This window comes from Phycodurus eques, chromosome 8, assembly GCF_024500275.1.
Source record: "Phycodurus eques isolate BA_2022a chromosome 8, UOR_Pequ_1.1, whole genome shotgun sequence".
Lineage (NCBI taxonomy): Eukaryota > Metazoa > Chordata > Actinopteri > Syngnathiformes > Syngnathidae > Phycodurus > Phycodurus eques.
In genome coordinates this window covers 16,153,001-16,177,853 of record NC_084532.1, presented here as the reverse complement: position 1 = coordinate 16,177,853, position 24,853 = coordinate 16,153,001, and the positions used below count along the sequence as shown (strand labels likewise).

The 24,853-nt window shown below is 38.7% G+C and overlaps 2 protein-coding genes across 5 annotated transcripts in view; both read left to right on the top strand.

Moving 5' to 3' along the window:
- The window catches only part of rabgap1l (RAB GTPase activating protein 1-like), a 110,023-nt gene that overhangs the window by 21,969 nt on the left and 63,201 nt on the right, over positions 1 to 24,853 (top strand). For all 4 annotated transcript variants that reach the window (XR_009769002.1, XM_061682938.1, XM_061682937.1 and 1 more), the window contains exons 11-13: positions 121 to 250; positions 3,949 to 4,042; positions 4,419 to 4,569. Coding sequence is in view for 3 of the 4 variants with exons in the window: in XM_061682938.1 (XP_061538922.1) it covers positions 121 to 250; positions 3,949 to 4,042; positions 4,419 to 4,569 (375 nt within the window). In the remaining variant the exon portion in view is untranslated. The remainder of the gene's footprint in view (positions 1 to 120; positions 251 to 3,948; positions 4,043 to 4,418; positions 4,570 to 24,853) is intronic.
- On the top strand, positions 14,345 to 17,982 carry gpr52 (G protein-coupled receptor 52). The gene has a single exon (XM_061683760.1). It carries the CDS (start codon positions 14,977 to 14,979, stop codon positions 16,093 to 16,095), a length of 1,119 nt encoding a protein of 372 aa, XP_061539744.1. The 5' UTR covers positions 14,345 to 14,976; the 3' UTR covers positions 16,096 to 17,982.

Sequence of the window (24,853 nt, the reverse complement as noted above, 5' to 3'; positions counted from 1 at the left end):
TCAGCAGGGTTTTTAAAAACACTCTTCTCTGGGGTGTGTCAAATTTACAAGAAATTATTTTGGCCTCTTTGGTGCATCTTAAGGTTTATCAAGGAAATTATACTATGTGTGTCCATGCAGCATGCACCAGAGAGGACAGGTCAGAGTGATGCTGTGTATGAGGTGGTGAGTCTTCAGAGGGAGGCAGAGAGAAGCAATGAAGGGAAAGGACAACTCACTTTGCCCACTGAAGAGGAGGAGGCAGATGATGGTAAGAGCAGCCACTTACTCCTACTTAGTCTTAGTTTTGACTGTTAGGTTTACAGGTTCTTCTGCCATCATCCATTGTTGTTAATGCAAAAAAAATCACAGTCAGTTAGATAGTACTCACATTGTACCCATCTTTTTTTGGATTTAGATTATTTTTGAGTGTGAGGTACCACGGCGTGGCTGAACAATTCACACGGATTGTGTCAATTGATTTTCTATATGCAGTGCTTAACACATTTTGTGGAGCACTACCAAATGTCACAGATGCTCTAAATTAATAGCTTTAGTAGTTGCCAAACTGACTTTTTTATGCCACATATATGATGCAGTACTTATATTAACAGAGAAGGCAGCAAAATTGTCTCCATGTACAATTATTGACCCGCCCAAAGCCACGCTATTTACTTCCCCAAACTATAGCTGATGATTTTCAACTGTCAGTGTGGGAGCCATTCAGAGGGCTTTTTCTATACCCTCCCTCCTTCACTCCTTGACGAGAAAATAGAGACACTCAGGGAGATAGAGTTCGAGGTCAGCCTTATTGTGTACAGAAATGAATACCCACAGAGTGTAGAAGCATCAATATGAGCACACACGTTTAATTATTTTTTTTTTTCTTCTTCTCGGAGGCTTCAACGTCCCCTAAGGAGACATATTTTTTTTCTCATTGCGGTACCCTACACAGCATTGTCATTATTGTCAAGTGTGTTTTTGTCAACCTTTCCTACACATGCATAAATACATGGAATGTTACCATTTCGTAATGCCTCCTGTGCTCTAAGATGCTAAGATGGAACCCTCCTGTATCTATGTGACACAACACAATGAGGGTGGCTTTGATTGGGAAATAAAAATAAATGCAGTTTGTTTTGAGACTTCAAATGAGAGTGAAATTCTTTGAATTACACTAGTAAAAACAGCAGGGGTTTCACATGCTGTCATGCACATCAAACGCACACTCATCACTGAACTATTTGAATCACTCTTTTACGGATGTTTGCAGATAAAGAGTAATAACAAAGCATTAGGGTTAATATTGGTTTTAAATCTTAATCATCTTTCCTACCGTATTAAGCATCTCTGAGAGTAGTAGTTGTTTTTTGGCTTCTCCCATCTAGTGTGTGCCACAACAGCAAACAAAGAAAGAAGGTGACGTAAACAGTAGATGAAAAAGAAGAAGAAGAAGAAAAAAGACGCAACATTTCAAATCTTTGCAGTCATCGCCATGATCAACATCCCAAAAATTGTACACCAGTGTTGTTGTTTAAATACATCGCTGTCGTCTTAGTTTCGTGAGGTCTTGCATGCATGAAAAATTATTTTGGTTGATGCTGTACACAATTTCTGATATGCAAAAAGTATATAAGGTTGCTGATTTGATCTGGTTTGTATTCAAAATAAAACGTCTTACAATCCTTTCCGTGTGTGCGTTTGTGTATGTATATTTTAGCAATATTGTGATAATTTGAATAATTTTGGTCTCTAACATTTTCATCTCTAACCCTTGTATAAATGTAACGTTGCACTGAATGCTCCGCTGTACTGTAGATTAAAAAGTAATGGTTATGTATATCTTAGTATGTTGTGTGCAGTGACAGCAGTCTTCCTAGTCACGTGGCCTCAGCAATCTAGGGACAGAAGCACCACCTTTGTGCTGGGTCTTAACAATTTAAAAGGGCTCCTTGAGCACTGATAAAGCCCTGCAAAGCTCATGCATGCTGTTGCCGTAGGGATGTAAAGAAGCAGTGTGCAGAAGATAATGGCTGCAAGAAATATATAGTGTGTGTTGAGAATTCAGAGGAAATTGGCTTCATCAAAGCACAGAATGCTTTTAAGATTTTATTTCAAAAATTTTTTTTTTTTTTGAGTCATAGACATTCTGGCCAAATAGTCACACAGTCAAATATTTAGAGGGACTTTCTATATGGCATTTTGTAATGGCATTAGGCATTGCCATAATATTTATTACTAAATTGCTCTGTTGTCCGTGTCTATTCAAGCACATCTGTGGTATTGCTTTTGAACATGTACAATTCAGCTAGCTGAATATCTGTATCTCTGTCATGAATCAGTTGTCTTATTTTTTTGTGTGGCAACCAATATCTGTCTGTTTAAAGCCTTAACTGTGCACTCACTGACATACTGGAAAATTCAATCATTTGGTTGTAGATATTTATTGGAGTACGTAACAAGACATTTGCTTGTATTCTTCTATTCATGTATCCATCAATTCATCATCAGTACTGCAAACTGGAAGTTTAACAGGGGTGGTTGAGCCTATCTCAGATTATTTATTGTGGTTCCCTGCTGATTAGCTTGGGGAAAAAAAGACTTTTTTTTTTTTTTCTTTTTAAATTTTTTAAAATTTATTTTTTAAACCACTGTCTCCATGACGTGTACTGACACATCCTTGTTTATTATGCCCCAAATGTTTTAAATGTGTCAATTGTCAAATCCTGTATTATTTTCATTGATGAACCATCAAAAATACTTATTGCTAGTATTTGTACAAAATACAGTAAGGTGAAAAAAGGGTCATCGGCAAGTTGCAAATGGTGGATTACTGTATGGAATGATGCCAGAGAAGTAGAGGATTATGTAAAACATCCCATCTTTTGGACACTGCAAAATCTATGACATTAGGAATTACAGAATATATAGCATTCATTTATTACACTTGTTGAAATCACTTTTTTGGGGGGAGGGTGTGGTTCAGTCTCATGCAAATTAGCTACAGGTCACCCCACCCCTTGTGCAACTGTGTCAATGCTAAATAGTCTTTCGGTATCATGACTGAGTGCGTAGCAGGGATGTTACAATGCCCATAAAGATTAATTTGTATTTTCACTCATGGAGTACTGGATTACCTAGGTACCAAATTAGACTTGTGGTACATGCACTGGAAAGATTGGTATATACAAAAACTCCTTGTACCCACAGCACCAATTTAGCTGATCTTTCGATTATGTGACAGCTATCATAAGATAACGCTGATAAAAACTCTTAGCTAATGCTAATATATGCTAGCTCTGCAGTTCGTCTTTACATTTACCTTTGACATGATTGTGCTTCTGGTGGCTAAAATCATTCATTGCTTAAAAGTGTTGTATTTTTGTTTAGTCTCGTTGCTAAGACATGGCGGAGAAGCTGTGGGGGCAGTATTATGTAAATTATCTGAAAGTTTCCATCACTGTCCAGTAAAAAGTTAACAAAATACTTGGTTCAATACTTAATAGGCGGGCAAGCACTTCAGAGAAACCATTTGAATACAAGCAATTAATAAGAGAGTGGGATGACAGGCATATTCAGGGCCACGTGCAAAAGTCTACATGCTGCGCATACACTAGACTCTAGTGGGTGGCTTATGTGTGGGAATCACTCTCTTCACCAGCAGAGCAGAGGACTAGACAGGCAGTTAATGCTAGTGTTTTGCTGTGCTGATTGCCTCCTGTTTGCCTCGCAAACTGCCAGATGGAAGAACATTACAATAATGGAATGTGTAGGCTCAGTAGAAACTCTCCAACCCCCCTCCCCCCATTAGATTGTGTGGTTGGAACACAAAGGCACAATTTAGATGCTTAGCACCTGATCTTGGATTAAGTTTTGTATTCTCATTTGGCCAGACGTCACAGACATCAAGGTCACTTTTGGAGACGAATGTCTAATAAATGTTCTGTGGTCCATTTGTGTTGTATGTAGATAGTGACAGTGAAATCTCCAGTGGGACGGGAGATGTTTCCAAAGATTGTCCTGAGAAAATTCTGGAGTTGTGGGGAGCAATCCTCAACAGATGGTAAGGCCACAAAACTGACATTATTTTAAATAAAATTAGTTGTGGTCTTATTTTTAACCATAACAGCTACAGAAGGAACTGCATGTAGCATTTACTTGCTGTTTAATCAGGACAGGAGCCTAACCCTAATATTGTTTTTATTTGGTCTCAATATGGACCATCTAAGAATCATGAATTTAATGATTGCGTTATTTTCAAGGGAAGTATTTTTTAACATCATGACAAAAGTGAAGCTAGTCTTAGCTAGTTTACCTTCATGAATGCAAAATATCGATAATCAAATGCAAGCTAAAACCTATCACACTAATACAATAAGTTCTCCCAGTAAAATCCAGTCTTACTGCTATGATCGTGTGTGTTTGTGCATGTATTTTAGGCATGGGAACCTGTCCAGTCGTCCAAAGGGTTTGCACCCATTGGTCCGCAGTGGCATTCCAGAGCCACTGAGAGCTGAAGTATGGCAGCTGCTGGCTGGTTGCCATGACAACCATGACCTGCTTGAACACTATCGCATCCTCATCACCAAGGTAAATGAATGGCATACCAATAAGGGCTATTTCCTGTTACAAAGTTCAATTCGACTTGTTGGTGTTTTGTGGAAACAATTTTGGCCCTGAAAAACATCCCACAGTTTTTCCCACATACTCTCATAAATTTACACTATACATATTTTAAATTGAAGTTATCATTTTTCTGCGATTGACTGGCAACCAGTCCAGGGTATACGCCACTTCTCGCCCACAGTCAGCTGGGTTAGGCTCTAGTTCACCCAAAACTCTGAGGACAAGCGTGATAGGGAATGTATGGCGAGGCCGCAAGCCTATCCCGCGGGCGACCCAGCCAGGGGGATGCAACCCTCTCCCCAGGACGCAGGGCTGTCCCTTCAGCCCAACCAAAGCGCCCTGAGTAGTCCCAAAGGGAGGTCAGATTCATTTCCATTAAACAAGACCTTTGCTTGTAGGTTACCACACCTAAAAGTCACTATTTTGAAGTTTTTGGATTACTAAAACAATATTACTCCTGTACAGGGACTGTCTTTGCTATTTTCCAAACCTTAAAATATATTTCAATACTCTATACGGTCTACCTTTAAATGGCAGTTTTGTTTGATAGTACTGATATTCTTGTGCTTGTATGAATAATGCATCTCAAATCTCCGAAAGAAGTGTGTGTGTGGCTGAAGTCCATCTTTGGTTTTTAACATTTGTTAGTCATTAGGCATAATGACAAAATCTGCTGCAAAGAGGCAGCAGCAGCTGAGTGAGGAGGTGATAAAACACACAGAGGACAAACATCTTCACTTTTATGGGAAATACAGTACTCTTTCTCTCTACTGCAGACAAATGAATAAATCTACCGACCACAATCAAAGGCTGAAGTCAGTATAGTCAGTTAGAAAGATATAAATAATATAAATATGTTAGATTAAATATGAACCCATTAATTATGCTATCACTGAGGGAAGGATTATAGGGAGGGACTCCGTGTCAACAACGGACAATCTGACAGATTTTTCTCTTCCCAGAGTTACATTTTTAGTTGTTGGTCATTAGCTGTGTAAATTTATGTGGTTATCTTCCTCAATCTGCTTCTTTTTTCAAGGCAGTCTATTGAAGTGTCTTATGTCTGTCTTTGCTTTTCCTTAATATTATATCATTTTTTTTATTACTTTCCCTCTCTCACAAAGACCCCATTCTATTCTACAGGCAGCAGCATTTTTGTTGTTTTGTTTCAAGAGACAGTTTTCTGTCCCTCCCTTCTTACATAAGGCCAAGCCTTTTTTTAATTTCAGATTTATTCTCAATTCACTGACTGGTGCACACCCACCTCCTGTCTTGCTGGAGTATGGTATTGATAGGCGGGTGGTAGGGCTATTAATAGCAGCACAAAATGAATGGATGGAACTGAGGGAATATAAAAGAGAGAGGCATAAAGGGAACAATGACAGTGATGGTGAGGGTGATGTGGAGCATATTAATATCTATTCTCTGGGATCAGTGACAACATAAATGCTAATTGAGTTCTAAGTAATTGGACTGGTGCCCTTATTGAAAGGGTTTAAGTGTAAATAATTGCTTTGTATCTATAGGGTATCTGAACGGGTTTTTTTCGTACTTATTAACATCTGATGAACGTTGAACCACATTGGTATTAAGTCGGAGTGCTACAACAAGATTGTTGATCCAACCATTGCTTTTGAAATCATTTCATCTTGATTGATATCATTTATCAATTACAAATGTTTAATTGTGATCTTGAGATTGAGTCAAGAAGTATTGACAGAGACAGGGTTTTTATGATTTTGCCTCTATACACATTTTCAGTGGTTTTGAAATCAAACAACCAAGATGTGATTGTGTGAACTCACAGCTTTCACAAAAATCCATAAACAAATGACTGCACTTATTAAAGATCTTGACCCTTGCCATAAATGATGGTACTACATCCTGCTGTATTGAGCCCCTAGGTGAGAACTACTGGATTAGTTATTAATTTATTGAGTGTTTAGCAGTGTTTGTGGCCTGTGGCTAGTGAGCTTGATACCACATTGCAAGTATCATGTTCAGCGTTTCATTGCTCACAATTACATTCATCGCACATTTTGTGACATGCACGCACGCATGTACGCACAGCATGTCCTTAGGGCATCTGAGACATTTACAAATAACTCTTTCTCGGCTGGCGCAGCACTATATTTGTGGTTGGGTTTGGTGTTTGCTGGTGACATTTTAACAACCTTTTCATTTCCCTCGAGCTGAACAAGCCAAAGGTGTGCTACTACACTTGAACCCATATCTTAAAAAGCTTGGCCAGCTCTTTCTAGACCTGCTTTTCTAAAGCCCAGTGACACACACAGCAGTCAGTCAACCAACAACCATTTCACAATGAGGTTCACTACTCACTATTACTACTACTAAGAAAACAGTGTTTTTTTTATGGCAATAACTTATGAGTAAAATAATCCTACCTTGCACTATTTTTGTTTGAATGCAAATTCATTCTGCAGCACCTAATGGAAACTACACAGCTCAGTGTCATTTACAAGACAGAATGGAGACATTGTATCGATGCTGTGCATTTTAAGTTTGAAAAGATTAAAAAAATAAAGTATTGCAATCAGTAGTATTATAACTAAATTAATATACTCACTAAATTAATATACTCACTCGGGTCACAGGTGACCTGGAGCCTATCCCAGCTGACTTTGGGTGGAGTACACCCTCGACTAGTTGGCAGCCAATCACACGGCGCACAGACAAACAACCATTCACCCTCACATTCACACCTTAGGACAGTTTAGAGTCTTCAGTTAACCTAAGAAGCATGTTTTTGCAATGTGGGAGGAAGACGGACTCCCCCAAGAAAATCCAAGCAATCACGGGGAGAACATCGCTGGCGCCGTGCGGAAACCTCACATCTATCACTTTTTAGAAAACCAAAATGACAGCATGTTTTTTTTAGCCATTAACATTGCATCGTCAGAGAGCAAGCCATTTTCAACACTTTATATTGGTAAATAATTTGTAAAAATAAAATACCCATGTGGGGACTGACAATTATGGCGGTATCGATTTGTGAAAGAAAATATGAAATTGAGCAAATTTTGACATAGGAGGTTTTGGTCTGACGCCAGCCACATGCAAAATTACAGGCTAGCAGAAGGCTGGAGCTTGTATTTGAAAACCCAGCCTCAGTACTGTGAGCCGAATGTGTTAACCACTATAGCACCCAGCCCCACCCTTTAAAGGTCTAAATTCTTATCAATCGCAGCCTCGCAAAGAGAAGAACACTTATGCCCCGCACGTATAGGGACCACCTCCACTCCGTGGCCGCCATACAGCGTAGCCACACCACTGCCATCCTCCCCTCTTTACAGCATAGGTCTATTCACGGCCCCCTCCTCTCCCAGCTCTCTGTGGGTTTCTATAATGTACCCTCCAGCTCCTATTCACATATCCTTTGCATGAACCAGCAGGCACCATAAAAGGACTCCCTGCTCTTCCTTCTCACTCTTACGAATTTCAATAACAAGGAAAGTCTCTCATCTGATTGTATTTTTGTAAACAAAATGGAATATATAGGCAAGTGGCAGTTAAATAACCATTTAAAAACAGCAAATAGCAAAGCATTTCTAAAGTTTATCCATATTATTTGTTACTTACATGTATATCTTTCAATGTCTTCAATATGTGTATATGATGGCATGTGAAATTAACAGTTGAGGCAAAACATATTACATAGTACTGTCTGAGTACTGTTACAGTGTGTGTGCATGTGTGTTAGCATAGCCTACTAGCCATCCTGACACTGATATGACAGCTTGGATTAAGGAGATCCAGCCTAAAGCATCTTCTCTGGTCACAGCATTTCTGTGTCACATTCCCTGTTCAGTGTAGTAAAACAGTGTACAGTATAACTCGCTTCCTCAAACCAAGCTTTAACCAGGTTATATTTAAAAACAAAAACATGACTTACATGATATTGCAAATACAGTACAACTACAAGTATGCATCACATTCCCCATTTAATTAAGAAGACTGCACCTAAAGAAAATACATGATGTGATGGGGATTTTAAACCTTGTCCAATACAAAGCATAGTTTTATTAAGATTTTAACAAACATCTGTTGAACTGCTGCATAAATTTGAGCCTGTAACAGACAAATAATCAAAAGCAAATATTCAGTCTATTCCTGTGTCTTGAATGAAATATTTAATCGAACCTTTACATATGAATAAGAGATGCATCATGACCTACATACAGCAAGGACAAGAGTGAGAGAATAATGAGTGTAAATATCTGAACCTGAGTGGTCAGATAGTTCTTCACCACCGTGGTGTGAGATTAAATGAAAAATGATCGATGGTGATATCAGCAGGTAGTCTATGACCTTAAGCTCTTCCTTACCACTTTTACCGCACCGCTCCACATACCGTATATACACACAGCATACAGTGTGCTGAAGGTAAAAATATAATGTTGTACTCAAGAGTGTATGCCATAAATGGCTGCCTTGCGAATCGGGATAACTGAGTATTTTTTAAACGTAACATCCTTCCCCAGTGACTATATACAATGGGTATGGAAGGTTTTTTCACTCTTTGTTAGATAGCAGCCATTTGTTAAAATGATTAAGTTCATTTCTATCCTCATTAATGTACACACAGCACCCCATATTGACAGAAAAAAATATGTGAATTTTTTGCTGATTTATTGAAAAAGAAAACCCTTTGCTGTGACATTCATATATTTAACTCCTGCTGTCCATTTCTTCTGTCGATTTCTTCTGATCATCTTTAAAATGGTTCTACACCTTCATTGGAGTTCAGCTGTGTTTGATTATACTGATTGGACTTGATTAGGAAAGCCACACCCCTGTCTATATAAGACCTTACAGCTCACAGTGCATGTCATAGCAAATGAGAATCATGAGGTCAAAGGAACTGCCTGAAGAGCTCAGAGATAGAATTGTGGCAAGGCACAGATCTGGCCAAGGTTACAAAAAAAATATTTCTGCTGCACTTAAGGTTCCTAAGAGCACAGTGGCCTCCATCATCCTTAAATGGAAGCCGTTTGGGACGATCAGAACCCTTCCTAGAGCTGGCCGTCCGGCCAAACTGAGCAATCGGGGCAGAAGTGCCTTGGTGAGAGGTAAAGAAGAATCCAAAGATCACTGTGGCTTAGCTCCAGAGATGCAGTCGGGAGATGGGAGAAAGTTCTAGAAAGTCAACCATCACTGCAGCCCTCCACCAGTCGGGACTTTATGGCAGAAGGGCCCGACGAAAACCTCTCCTCAGTGCAAGACGCATGAAAGCCCGCATGGAGTTTGCTAAAAAAACACCTGAAGGACTCCAAGATGGTGAGAAATAAGATTCTCTGGTTTGATGAGACCAAGATAAAAATTGTTGGCCTTAATTCTAAGTGGCATGTGTGGATAAAACCAGGCACTGCTCATCACCTGTCCAACACAGTCCCAACAGTGAAGCATGGTGGTGGCAGCAGCATGCTGTGGGGGTGTTTTTCAGCTGCAGGGACAGGACGACTGGTTGCAATCGAAGGAAAGACGAATGCGGCCAAGTACAGGGATATCCTGGACGAAAATATTCTCCAGACTGCTCAGAACCTCAGACTGGGCCGAAGGTTCACCTTAAAAAAAAAAAAAAAAAAAAAAAAGACAATGACCCTAAGCACACAGCTAAAAAACTGAAGTGACTGTTTTTGAATGGCCCAGCCAGAGCCCTTACTTAAACCCAATTGAGCTTCTCTGGAAATACCTGAAAATGGCTGCCCACCAACGTTCACCATCCAACCTAACAGAACTGGAGAGGATCTGCAAGGAGGAATGGCAGATGATCCCCAAATGCAGGTGTGACAAAACGTGTTGCATCATTCCCAAAAAGACTCATGGCTGTATTAGCTCAAAAGGGTGCTTATACTAAATACTGAGTAAAGAGTCTGAGTATTTATGGCTGTGTGATATTTCAGTGTTTCTTTTTTAATAAATCTGCATAAATTTAAACAATTCTGTGTTTTTTCCTGTCAATATGGGGTGCTGTGTGTTCATTAATGTGGGACAAAAATTAACTTTAATGATTTTAGCAAATGGCTGCAATATAAAAAAGAGTGAGAAATTTAAGCGTGTCTGAATACTTTCCGTACCCACTTTAATTAGTACTTGATCTGTTAGGCTTACCTGCAGTATATAATCTTCCAAGCACTAAACGTAATCATAACTTTCTCAAATGTATTGCTTTTCTACACTAGTGACTTTTCGTCATCTTTTCCTGATACAACAAATTTAAAAGCATTCATAGCATTGCACATAATACACAAAGTGGTTGTGTTTTTGATCTTGGGTGGAGCATGGTTAAAATGTGGGAGTCATCCATCTTTGTTTCCAAGCAGCACCGCTGGCTCATTTTGGTAGAAGAATGAATAATTAACAGTTGCCTTCTGGTCGTGTTTTTCATGAGTGTCCACCTCCAAAGGTGAACACCACTGTGCTGAGCTCTCCATTGACTAGATCCTTACAGAGTGACAGCTGTTACATTTCTATTGAATTGACCAAATTATTCCAAAACTGTAAAACCTCTCAACTAAGCTAAATCCTGACACGCACCCAAAAAATTTTAAACTTAAAGATTTTTAAAAATGTTGGCCAGTTCAAAACGCAATGTCTACATTACGGGTGTTCTCTCGCCACCTCACGATGTGATTCAATTACGATTCAGAGGGCTATGATTGAACTCAGTTACCGATTATTGATGCATATTTTTTTCCCCAATAAATGTTATTTACTTTCTTACTGTGTGGCTACTTTCGGCTTCTAAAAGTGTATTGACTCATCTGTCTGAATAAAATACATTGAAGAAAAAATTTACATTATTTTTTATCAACTAAATGGAACAGAAGTAGGCGGCACGGTAGCCAATTGGTTAGAGCGTCTGCCTCACAGTTCTGAGGACCAGGGTTCAATCCCCGGCCCCGCCTGTGTGGAGTTTGCATGTTCTCCCTGTGCCTGCGAGGGTTTTGTCCGGGCACTCCGGTTTCCTCCCACATCCCAAAAACATGCATGGTAGGTGAATTGACAACTCTAAATTGCCCGTAGGTGTGAATGTGAGTGCGAATGGTTGTTTGTTTCCATGTGCCCTGCGATTGGCTGGCAACCAGTTCAGGCTGTACCCCGCCTCCTGCCCGATAATAGTTGGGATAGGCTCCAGCATGCCCACGACCCTTGTGAGGATAAGCGGCTCAGAAAACGGATGGCTGGATGGATGGATGGATGGATGGATGGATGGATGGAACAGAAGTATAAATTAGAATACAACAGTCACCAACAAATGTTTCTCAGCATTGCAAAAAGCCATCACTGGTTTTTCAGTTTTGTGTTGTCAAATTGTTGGAAAGAAACAGTTTTGGTAATTTGTCTTAAAAGTATTTTCGGTTGTATGGCGCTTTTCTACCTTCAAGGTACTCAAAGCTCTTTAACACTGTCCCTCGATCACCTACTGATGACGCAGCATCAGCACTAACTGGGAGTTCAGTATGTTGTTCAAGGAAACTTCAACATGGTCACATAGGCTGATTATCGAACTCACAGCCTTTGGGTTGGGAGACGCCCACTCTATCAACTGAGCCATGCCCAAAGCCAATTTAAGTGAGGTGTCATATGTCTTGTTTTTTTGCCACAGTGGTTCCCATTAGTATGGTGTGATATGGACAGAATTTTATTTCCTAATATAGATAATTTTGTATTCCGATAATATATATCACAATGTATTATTTTTTCCTTAAAATTACATAAAACGATTATAAATTAATGAAAAAAAGATGACAAAAATTGCCAAACATTTCATACAGAAAACATAATCGAATAAATAAAAGACAAATAAAAATAACATCAAACATATATCCGGAGGAGTTCCAGTAGCTTGGAGTCTTGTTCATGAGTGACAGGCGGATCAGTGCAGCATCTGCGATAATGCACACTGTGTATCGGTCTGTCGTGGTATAGAAGGAGGGGAGAGGGAAGTCTGGGATTCTCTGCATAAGCTGCTGCCCCGCAACCCGACCCCGGATAAGTGGAAGAAGATGGATGTATGGATAGATTAGCTGTCGATTAATTGTGACACCTCGAGTTTACATAAAGATTGAGGTTTAGCATGGTTGAAGTCCCCTTTCTCCTACTTACAAAGAATGCACTTTTGAAAGTGAAAACAATTTGTTATAATGAACTGCATCCTAAGGCAAGGGACCGACTGTATGGGAGATGAAAAGGATGACAAAAATAAGTGGGGAAAATCACAAGAAAAGTAAAAAATAGGGAGCCTGAGGTTTGTAATGATAATATACATTATGTGAGATATTGCTCATCTTCATAATGACTATATTTGGACGAACCACAGGGGAAAAGCCATTGTGATGGACAGAATAATGGCTTGGAGCCTCAGGTGAAGCTGGGAGGAGAGGAGTCGAACAGTGAACAAGAGACTGAGAGAGCAAGGAATAGGGAGGGTATGTGTACGTGTGCTTGTGTGTGCTTGTGTGCGTGTGTGTGTGTGTGTGTGTGTGTAAAGAGAGAGAGATTGGGTGTGCGAGCTTGAAAGACTGTAGAGAGGGAGGGAGGGTAATGTAAGCGAGTCACAGCATCTCTCCTTCTTACTGCACCAGGGCTGCGAGACTCTTCGCCCTATTGTTTCGCTTGCTGTGGAATTAGCACAGTTCCATCCGTTTAGTCATCATTTTTTAAATTGCTTTTTATTTAGCGCATTTAAGGTCCATCATTGTCTTTGTGCCTGTTACAAAGGATTTTGACATAAAGAAAATGGGTTATCCTGTGACGGAATTACAGGGAACATTTTGCAGTGGACAGTGCTTGAAAACTGGGATTGTGACTGGGACTCCTGTTTTTCATTTTTAAAAAAAATGTATGCTCCTTGAACGGATTTCCCTTCTGTTGCGCAGCAAGTTTTTTTTTTTCTTTTTTTCCAGAGCGACATACATACTGAGAGAAGAGTTAAAGGCAAGGCTGCACAGGACCCCATCCCTCTACAACTAACAGAATGCATGCTTTAAAAGGCAAAGGCAAGTTAGAAAATCTGTGGTCACAATAATACTGGAGGAAAATGGGCTAAATCCCCCATTTTACTTGCTTCATAAAACCAACACAAGAATGCCAGTAAACGGTTTTTGATATGGAAAAAAAAGTGGTTGGCAGATTGTCCTTTCACCTTCTCTCTCTGTGCCGCTGGATTGCTGAGGAGTCAGAGTGGAGCGCTGACTTATGCAGATGGCCTCTCATAGCTCCTCGAGAGTCCTTTCACCTGCCTGCATAGGAGTCTGACATTTCATTTCTTCATCAGAACAGACGACCATTTTATGCATCTGTTGTCCTCAAAGTCCAGAACTTTGGGAGGAAATGTTGCACTTTTGGATTTATACTTGCTAAAAGACATTGTACAGTACATACAGTACTTTGGATGTGCTTTTTTTTCTTTCTGCACATGGATGCTTTGAAACCCACACACAGCCCTGTGTGTACTGAGAGAATTGTGACATTATCTCCTGTGGAGATCCCCATGTTTTTTTAGTCCTGTGTCTGTGTTTTGACTTTCACAATGGTTAGGCATACATGAGCTCCAGACACTGACGAGAGGACCACCAAAATAAGGGAAGCTCGCTGTTGAATTACAAACACAGCAAACCTATAATACAATGAAACTTGAGTTTATTGAAGATGTGCTTGACACAGGGATTTTTTTTTTTTCAAGCACCAAGACTCCCTAGAGGGAATTTCCTCTCTGAAAGAAATATTGTATGAATTATAAAGGCACATTCACTCAGCAAATTTCATCTCATCTCTTGTTATAAAATGGAAGCCAATATGTTGGATACATATTTAATTTCTTTTTGGAATCTGTCAAGACTGTCCAACATTTTAATACATTAAGCTCTTCATAAGGTTTCTTCCCTTGCAACCTCTTTCATCTGTCTTTGTGAAAACAGCTTATGCCCTTAGCCCTTTTAAAACTAAGCAATAAAGGCCACATGCTGGCAAGCAAAGCAGCATGAAACTCACCTTCACGAAGGATGCTCACTTCTCTCAAATACAATTCTACGCTGCTTTCGTTTTGATTTTCCCTCACTACTCTTAAATGCAGCCTCCCTTTTTCATAAACCATGCAGTGCCAGTGGAAAAGAAGGGCCTCCAAAAGCCCCAACCTTTTTTTCGTGTCAGTGTTCCCTTGATTGAGACTCATCAATGTGAGAGTCAGGTGAAAGAGAGCAAGGGTAGCTTATTAAGCTGTATTAACTGAAGGTAGCTACAGGGACCTGGAGAAGAGTGGAAGAGGAGTAGGCAATTTGCAGTTTCATGCCGTTGCCTTATGCACGTTACACCTAAACCTGTCCCACCAGGGTACAAGCTACAACAATGAATCTGTCTGACACGATGGCTGACCCGATGCTCACGCCAAATAGCAGCCGTAGAGATGTATTTTCTGGCAGTGCTTCGAACCACTCCTGTCCCTTAGGCTGGGGGCTAAAAGAAGGCTTAGAGGCCTGCATCCTGGAGACTGCTGTTGTTGTAGTCCTGACAGTGCTCATTATTGCTGGTAACTTGACGGTGATCTTCGTATTCCACTGTGCCCCACTACTACATCACTATACCACGAGCTACTTTATCCAGACCATGGCCTACGCAGACCTTCTCGTAGGTCTCAGCTGCCTGGTACCCACTCTGTCTCTGCTCCACTACCCAGCAAGTGTCCAGGAGCCCATCACCTGTCAGGTCTTCAGCTATGTCATCTCTGTTCTCAAAAGTGTTTCAATGGCCTGTTTGGCCTGTATCAGTGTGGACCGCTATCTGGCTATAACTAAACCGCTATCTTACAACCAACTGGTGACACCATGCCGGCTACGAGGCTGCATCACCCTCATATGGGTTTACTCCAGCCTGGTCTTCTTGCCCTCTTTCTTTGGGTGGGGCAAGCCAGGCTATCATGGGGACATTTTTGAGTGGTGTGCACAGTCTTGGCCTACCTCAGCCCTCTTTACAGGCTTTGTGGTATGCTTGCTGTATGCACCTGCTGCACTTGTGGTCTGTTTTACCTACTATCACATCTTTCGGATTTGCCAGCAGCACAATAGGGAGATCAGTGAACGACGGGCACGTTTTCCAAGCCAAGATATGGAAACTGTTGAAGGAGACGGTGATGGGCAACATGGAGGACATGGACCTGATCGGCGCTATGCAATGGTGCTCTTCCGCATCACAAGCGTTTTCTATATGCTCTGGCTACCTTACATCATATACTTTGTGTTGGAAAGCTCCCATGTCGTGGACAGCCCAGCTCTTTCATTCATTACCACTTGGCTAGCAATTAGCAATAGTTTTTGCAATTGTGTCATCTATAGCCTGTCCAATAGTGTGTTCCGCTTGGGCATGCGTAGGCTATCACAGACAATTTGCTCCTTCAGTCACTGTGCTGCTGATGACAGGGACTTTGGGAAACCTAAACCAAGACAAAGGGCAAACTCCTGCTCCATCTGAAGACATGACTTTTTAAAGTACAAGGACACTCTATCAACATTGCCAACTACATACATCATGATTGAATTGAATGAGTAAAACCAAAACAATTCTTTTTTTATTTGATTATTATTAGTTTTTTGGTGGTGATATTAGTGTAATTCCCTTGGCCATAAATCTTTTTGGAATTTTGACCAAGTGTGATTTATGTGCATAATCTCAATGCATAATTCTCAATGTTTAATGAAACTGAGTCACACTGAGAATGCTCTCTCTGTGGCTCACAACATAGCTGTAGTGACATTGAGCCTGTACATGACCCTGTATGGTTTCTCTGCAAATTTCAAAATACAGTATATTTAGAATCACATTTTGTTGAGCAAATTGGATGAGCAAGATAACTTTCCAAAACATTTACTCACAAACATGTTTGGATGTTGTTAATGACTCTTGATTTGTTGACAGCCATAATGCTGTTTTAGGTTTTAGAAAGTCAGGAAAACCTTTCTGCTTAACTGTGGAATATGAAACTGTCAACATAGTAATAGCAAATAGCAGTTAATAACTTTGAAACATATATATAATTCAAAACTGGAATGTGGACATTTACAGTAAAGTACAACGGAAATTTGTAATTTGCTTTTCTCGTGGGGGGAAAAAAATCTGAAATGTTCCAGTTTTAATTTTTCGGGTCTGGATATGTTGTTGTTGCTAAGTTATTTTGACACAGCTAATTAAATATTGAATGTTACAGTGAGAATATGCAGAAATGCTTTTGACTCTTACCACGACAATTGTCACAGCACTGAATCCACACACCAACAACATCTTATTTCTGTATGTGACTTAAAAAATGTAAAAACACGTTTTATTTGGCAGTCACTACCTGCAGGAAATCTGGACATTTACAGTAAAGTACAACCGAAATTTGTAATTTGCTTTTCTTTTCTCGTGGAGGGAAAAAAAAATCTGAAATGTTCCAGTTTTAAATATTTTGGTCTGGATATGTTGTTATTGCCAAGTTATTTTGACACAGCTAATTACAACCCCAATTCCAATGAAGTTGGAGCGTTGTGTTAAACATAAATAAAAACAGAATACAATGATTTGCAAATCATGTTCGATCTACATTTAATTGAATACACTACAAAGACCAGATATTTAATGTTCAAACTGATCAACTTTATTGATTTTACCAAATAATCATCAACTTAGAATTTTATGTTGCTGAAATAAGCAGTGGCTTCCATGAAAAAGACCTTGCTTGGATGGCAGCATATGTTTCTCCAAAACCTGTATGTACCTTTCAGCATTAATGGTGCCGTCACAGATGTGTAAGTTACCCATGCCATTGGAACACAGCCCCATACCATCACAGATGCTGGCTTTTGAACTTTGCATCCATAAAAGTCCGGATGGTTCTTTTCCTCTTTGGCCCGGTGGAAACGACGTCCAAAGTTTGCAAAAACAATTTGAAATGTGGACTTGTCGGACCACAGAACACTTTTCCACTTTGCATCAGTCTATCTTAGATGGGCTCGGGCCCAGAGAAGCCTGTGGTGTTTCTGAGTGTTGTTGATAAATGGCTTTTGCTTTCCATAGTAGAGTTTCAAGTTGCACTTACGGATGTAGCACTGAACTGTATTTACTGACATTGGTTTTCTGAAGTTTTCCTGAGCCCATGTGGTGATATCCTTTACACATTGATGTCTGTTTTTGATGCAGTGCTGCCTGAGGGATCAAAGGTCACTGGCATTCAATGTTGGTTTTTCGCCTTGCCACTTACATGCAGTGATTTCTCTAGATTCTCTGAACCTTTTGATGATATGATGGACCGTAGATGATGAAATCCCTAAATTCCTTTCAATTGTACGTTGAGGAACATTGTCCTTAAACTGTTTGACTATTTTCTCATGCACTTGTTCATAAAGAGGTGAACCTCGCCCCATCTTTGCTTGTGAATGACTGAGCAATTCAGGGAAGCTCCTTTTATAACCAATCATGGCTTCCACCTGTTCCCAATTAGCCTGTTCACCTGTGGGATGTTCCAAACAGGTGTTTGATGAGCATTCCTCAACTTTCTCACTCTTTATTGCCATCTGTCCCAGCTTTTTTGGAATGCGTTGCAGCCATAAAATTCTAAGTTGATGATTATTTGCTAAAAACAATAAAGTTGATCAGTTTGAACATTAATTATCTTGTCTTTGTAGTGTATTCAATTAAATATAGGTTGAACATGATTTGCAAATCAGTATATTCTGTTTTTAATTGTTTAACACAACGTCCCAACTTCATTGGAATTGGGGTTGTAAATATTGAATGTTATAGTGAGATTATGCAGAACTGCTTTGGACTCTTATCACAGCACTGAATCCACACACACCAACATCATCTTATTTCTTTATGTGACTTTTAAAATGTAAAATAATTTTTTTTTGGCAGTCAGTACTTGCAGGATATTTTGCAGCATGCAAATGCATCTGTATATGCAAATAGATATCCTGAAACACTTTCAAACAGCAGAATGGCAACAAGGTGATCAGATACACACTTCAATCCCAATAAGAAAAAAATGCCCACCTTGGGAATTTGACAAATATGCTCCTGAAATGCTTATTTTGTTGCTGTGATTCTCACAAATACATTCTGTAACACAGTATACTATTTGTTCCTATTGACTTTATATCAGTGCCATTACTGAAGATGGGCATTTAAAAAATTTTTTTTTCAATTTTTAAAATATTTTTAACTTTAGATATATATTGATGAAAGCATGTTTTTCCCAAGAAGAAAATATTTATCTTTGAACTAAAACATTGAAATTTGAAACATTGAAATCCGCCATCCATTTGGTGTAACTCTCATCCTCATTAGTGTCGCAGGTGAGCTGGAGCCTTTCCTTTTTGGGTGAAAGGCACCAGCCAATTGCATTGAAATCTCTTTAGAAAAAAATAATAATAATTGAACACGTACTGTGAACCAAATGGCAACTGATTCTGAGACTCCTCCCTAAACAGCTTTGTCTTCAATAGCATGAACCAGCGAATTACAATTACATGATTGTTGTTGAGAAATATTAACATGTCAACATTTAAAAACAGTGACAATCACTCTGGTTGTGGAGAAGCTGTACATATGCACCATTCTGTATTGCGGGTATACGGTATCACAATATTTATCAAGCATTTTTTTTTTCCCTGTTCAATATGGTCTAATGCCCAAATTACTCTCCCTTAAAATAGCATTAGCAATATACAGTACTGTAATTACAGTACTGTATATTGTATAATGCGCACGCATGTATAATACGCACCCCCAAAGTTGACCTCAAAATTCTGGAAAACCCTTCCACCTATGTATAATGCATTTTACAATGCATGATTTTGCTTCTACCCAAATGGTCAAAACATTAAGTATTATCTGTATTTTATTTTTTTCAAATAATTATTCTGAAGTTAAGCACTTTATTTGAACACGTAATCCTGTTTTTAATTTACTTGATCTTATTTTGAAATTCACATCCCTACTTTTATTTAGTAAATTAGAAAACACACAGTTGTGCTCATATGTTTGATTACCCATGCAGAATTTGTAAGATGTGGACAAGTCTTGACATCTTCATGAAGGACCATGCGAAACACGTTTAATTTTATTTTAATGATATTCAATTTAAAAGGTCAAGGATTTCAGAAAAACATTATCATTAAACAAAACATAACCATAAAGAAATTAATGATGGTTGTTATTCAGTCATCAGTCATATTTAAAAATAAAACAATATTTCACAAATTCTGTCAGGGTATGTAAACTTGTAGCACAACTGTACATATATGCAGTCATACGCACCCCTGTCACATTGGAATGAAAGTGTAGGCTACACTTTTTTTTATAACCACTAGGTGGTGGTGGCATTTTGGAATGACAGTGTACAGCTTTTTCATAACCACTAGATGGAGGCATACATTTATAAAATGTGAAAGTTTTTTTCCATTTGCCCCTTTACCTATGTATAATGCGCACTATTGACTTTTGACAATTCTTTGGGGGGGGGGGGGTGCACATTATACATGAGAAATTACGGATATGGACAATCTTCTGGTTGCTACCTACTTAAGTTCAAAATAAAGCTTTTCCCCCTAAATTCAAAATGTTTTACTAAATCTGAGAGGTTTTGTGTATAACCTATCCACCCTCAATTACTCAAGTAGATATTGTATGTAATTCATACTTAATTCGGTCACATATATAAGATTTGGATAGACTAAACATGGAGGACATTTAACTTGGAAAATGAATGAGTTGGCCGCTAATTTTCTTCATGGTAAATGCTGAATTAGTTTTTGTGTAGCTGATCATCGTGAATCTGTTTGGTAAAATGGGTTACTAATATTGTCGCTTTGCTCAATTTCCTACAAAAATATTTCTGCCTCTGGTGAGGGGTGAATTTCCTATTTCTACCTTTGCCCTTGATTCACCCCGACGGTTTTGCGTGTTCATGAGACTGAAGGGATATCCCAATTCTCCGTAAGGAATAATCCACTAAACTCTACACTCCGCTATGCTATGTTCAAAGCCATGACAATACTGTTAACGTCATACTAAGTGATATATACACCATATATGCTGTGTTTTTTACTAATTAGTTTGCTATTCATAACATAGTATAGTTTGAAAATCTTTTTTAAAAATCTGAAAATTTGTGGCTAGTTGGCTCAAGACCATTAATTTATTATAGCAGGGCAAATAATAGTGAAAATTCTATTTAGCCCAGGAGTTTCAAGTACTATAGTTCCGTTATCACAGTTGGTCTTCTGCCTTCAAGTGGGTACATGTTAAACTCTGTCAGAATTGTATCTTTTATATAAAAAAATAAAATAAAAAACTCTCTGTAGATTTTGTGGCAGCATCGCATACGCGAGAAATACCAGTTGATTAAAACAGAAAATATGTGTTCAACGCTGTCTGCTCTGTTCATTTTATAAATGTATGCTCAAGACAGTGATAGTGCCATGGAGTAGATAACAATTATTGGGGCCTGAATTTTTGTATACCGTTATGGTAACAACACAGCAATAGTGCTCAACCTTTATTTATAACCTAGCTGTTACCAAACATTATCCAATTTGAAATGTGATTGTCCAAGTGGATTTACAGTATTTGGTCAGAAGTTTCACAAATTATTATTGTTTAGTCGTGATTTTTAGAAAGTTATGCAAATTTGTGTGTTAGGTTCACAGTTTCAAACATCCAGGGCCATTGAATTCCGTAGTCTAAAGCTAAATCAATGTCTGTATTAAAAAAAAAAAAAAAAAAACTATTTCAAGTGCAGTGAGAAATCTTTATTTTAGAGTTGATTATGTTAAATATTTATTTAATGAAAATACTGTTTGTGTAACCCTTTACACAGTCTGTAAATGACTATACTGTAAAGTACGTGTGTGTGTTTCAATCATGTTGTACAGCCAGAAGAAAGAAATGTACCTGTTTTGTTAAATGAATAGACTTCTGTTTTTGGCTATAGAAAGCAGTGTGTTAGCACAGTATCTATTTTTTTATTTTGGAAATTTTTGCCAAAGGCCTCAGTATTGCTGTTGATTCCAACCAAATAAAGGGGACGATAACAGTAACTTCATGTGGCTCTGTCTGCTTAGATTATTATTATTTTTTTTTATTATACACCAACAGTTTCTATCGCTTGTTTACGCAAGTTTAGTGCATCCACATGTGCTCTTACAGTTACTAGCAGCTTTTAAAGTAATTTTACCATCAAAGCATTGTGTTGATGAAGAAGTTGTTGATCCTTTTGAGGCTGGATAGATATAGTGTCATGTCAAAGCCACTGTATAAAAAGCTCGGATTTAACAAAATATACAAACTGGGCATCATGCTCTGCAGTGTGAAGGTAGCCTTCGTTGGCAGCACTGAGCTCCGACCCTGGTAATGAAAGCCGTACTCTGTACGGTATTTGCTTGAGACAGAACTGCATCCCCTATGACTCAGTGATTTCAATGAGAGTGACAAGTGGATTATATTAAAAGTTTAGTGTAATTCTTTATCCTTTGTGCATTTTGAAGGAAGAATAAGACCTTTTATGAAAAAACCTGAGATCACTTTTAAATTGTAAAAAATAGTATACTGTAGGGTTGGGTGATTAATCAAAATTGAATTGTGATTTTGATTTTGCCTTCTCACAGTCATTAAATATAAATAAATTAATAAATTCTAATCGAAGGAAAAATGATAGTGCTGAACGGTGCGTTAAAGCAACCTGAATACATCGCTGTACACATGCTTGCTACTGCAAGCAACACAGATGTGAAAAGGTTTTTGCCCCCTTCCTGATGTCCTTTTTTAATTTATTTATTTTTCTTGCATGCTTCTCACACTGAAATGGTTCCCATCATTAAACAAATTTAAATATAAGTCAACGACAACACCAGTAAACACAAAATACAGTTTTTAAAATGAAGTTTTTATAATTAAGGGAGGAAAAAAATCCAACCCTCCATGGGCCTGTGTGAAAAAGTGATTACCCCGTAAACCTAATATTTGTTTGGACCACCCTTAGCAGCAACAACAGCAATCAAGACTTTGTGATAACTTGCAATGAGTCTCTTACAGCACTGTGGAGGAATTTGGCCCACACATCTTTGCAAAATTGTTGTAATTCAGCCGGAGACGGGTTTTCGAGCATGAACCGCTTTTTCAAGGTCATGCTTCGGCCTCTCAATAGGATTTAGGTCAGGACTTTGACTAGGCCACTTCAAAGTCTTCATTAGGTTTTTCTTTAGCCATTCCGAGGTGGATTTGATGGTGTGTTTTAGATTACTGTCCTGCTGCAAAACCCAAGTTCGTTTCAGCTTGAGGTCACGAACAGATGGACATATACCTTCAGGATTTTTTGGTAGACAGCAGAATTCATGGTTCCGTTTATCACAGTCTTTCAGGTCACTTTTCAAACAGGGCCATGTAGGGTTTTTCTTTTTCTCCCTTAATTATAATATCCTTAATTTAAAAACTCTATTTGTGTTTTCGTGTGTTGTCGTTGACTAATATTTATATTTGTTTGATGATGGGAAACATTTACTGTAATTGTGACAAACATGCAAAAAAAATAAGAAATCAGGAAGTGGGCCAACACTTTCTCACACCACTATGTAATCCTACCCTCCCTGTGCTCAGAGTTGTTTATTGACACCCCAGTTGGAGTTTATTGTAAAACTAAACACAAAAAAAATTATTATACATTGTATATTTAGGCGGCACGGTGGACGACTGGTTAGAGCGTCAGCCTCACAGTTCTGAGGACCGGGGCTTAATCCCCAGCCCCGCCTGTGTGGAGTTTGCATGTTCTCCCCATGCCAGCGTGGGTTTTCACTGGGCACTCCGGTTTCCTCCCACATCCCAAAAACATGCATGAATTGGAGACCCTAAATTGCCCGTCGGTGTGAATGTGAGTTCGAATGGTTGTTTGTTTGTATGTGCCCCCTGCGATTGGCTGGCAACCAGTTCAGGGTGTACCCCGCCTCCTGCCCGATGATAGCTGGGATAGGCTCCAGCACGCCCCCGACCCTAGTGAGGAGAAGCGGCTCAGAAAATGGATGGATTGTGTATTTAAATAAAAGACAGTTCATTTTAGAAGCATCACCAGATTAATTCTTGCACTCTATGTGATAATGGAATGTAAAAACAAGCTTACTTTGGGAGAAAGGTGGACTACACCCTGGACTTGCCAGTCAATCACAGGGTGATTGAGAATACCACATTGAGTGTGAATTGATCCAGTGGCTGCAGCACAAAAGTCATCAATGTGAACTACCACAACATTACTGATGGCTCTAGGTTGTGATTTCCATAGTATGTCTTTACTGGGATGGTGTTAGGTGTTTGAGTCTTTGGTTTTCTATTGGGTAATATGAGGCTTTAAAACCGATATTTTTGCATATCGTCACATTTGGACAATTTCATATTTTTCCACAAATCAATACTATTGGTTAGTCCCCACATGGGTCTGTTATTTTTACATTACTAACCAATCTGAAATGTTGAAAATGGAGTGCTCTCTTTGATGATGAAATATTAACAGCTCAACAAATACCATAATTTCTGGTTTATAATGCGTACCCATGTATAATATGCACCCCCAAAGTTGCCCTCAAAATTCTACCTATGTATAATGCATTTTTACAATGCATGATTTTGCATCTACCCATAAGATCAAAACATTAAGTATTATCTGTATTTTCTTTGGGTTTTTTTCAAATAATTCTTCTGAAGTTAAGCACTTTATTTAAACACATAATAGTTTATTTTTATTTACTTGCTCTTATTTTGAAATTCACAGCCCTATTTTTATTTAGGAAATGAGAAAACACACAGTTGTGCTCATATGTTTGATTACCCAGGCAGAATTTGTAAGACTTGTACAATTCTTTCAAGAAAACATGAAGGGTCAGGCAAAACACGCTTAATTTTATTTTAATGGGATTCAAATTACACTATCAAGCATTTCAGAAAATCATGATCATTAAACAAAGCATAACCATAGAGAAATTAATGATGGTTGTTGTTCAGTCATTAGTCGTATTTAAAATAAATAAATAAATAAAAATATTTCACAAATTGTTCAAGGGTATGTAAACTTATGAGCACAACTGTACATATATGCTGTCATATTGGAATGAAAGTGTAGGGTACACCTTTTTCATAACCTCTAGGTGGCGATGGCATATTGGAATGAGTGGTTTTTTTTTTCTTTTTGCATTTACTGGTCATATTT

Coding starts and splice junctions, on each gene's coding strand:
- gpr52 (XM_061683760.1), top strand. CDS start 14,977: ATGAATCTGTCTGACACGATGGCTGACCCGATGCTCACGCCAAATAGC.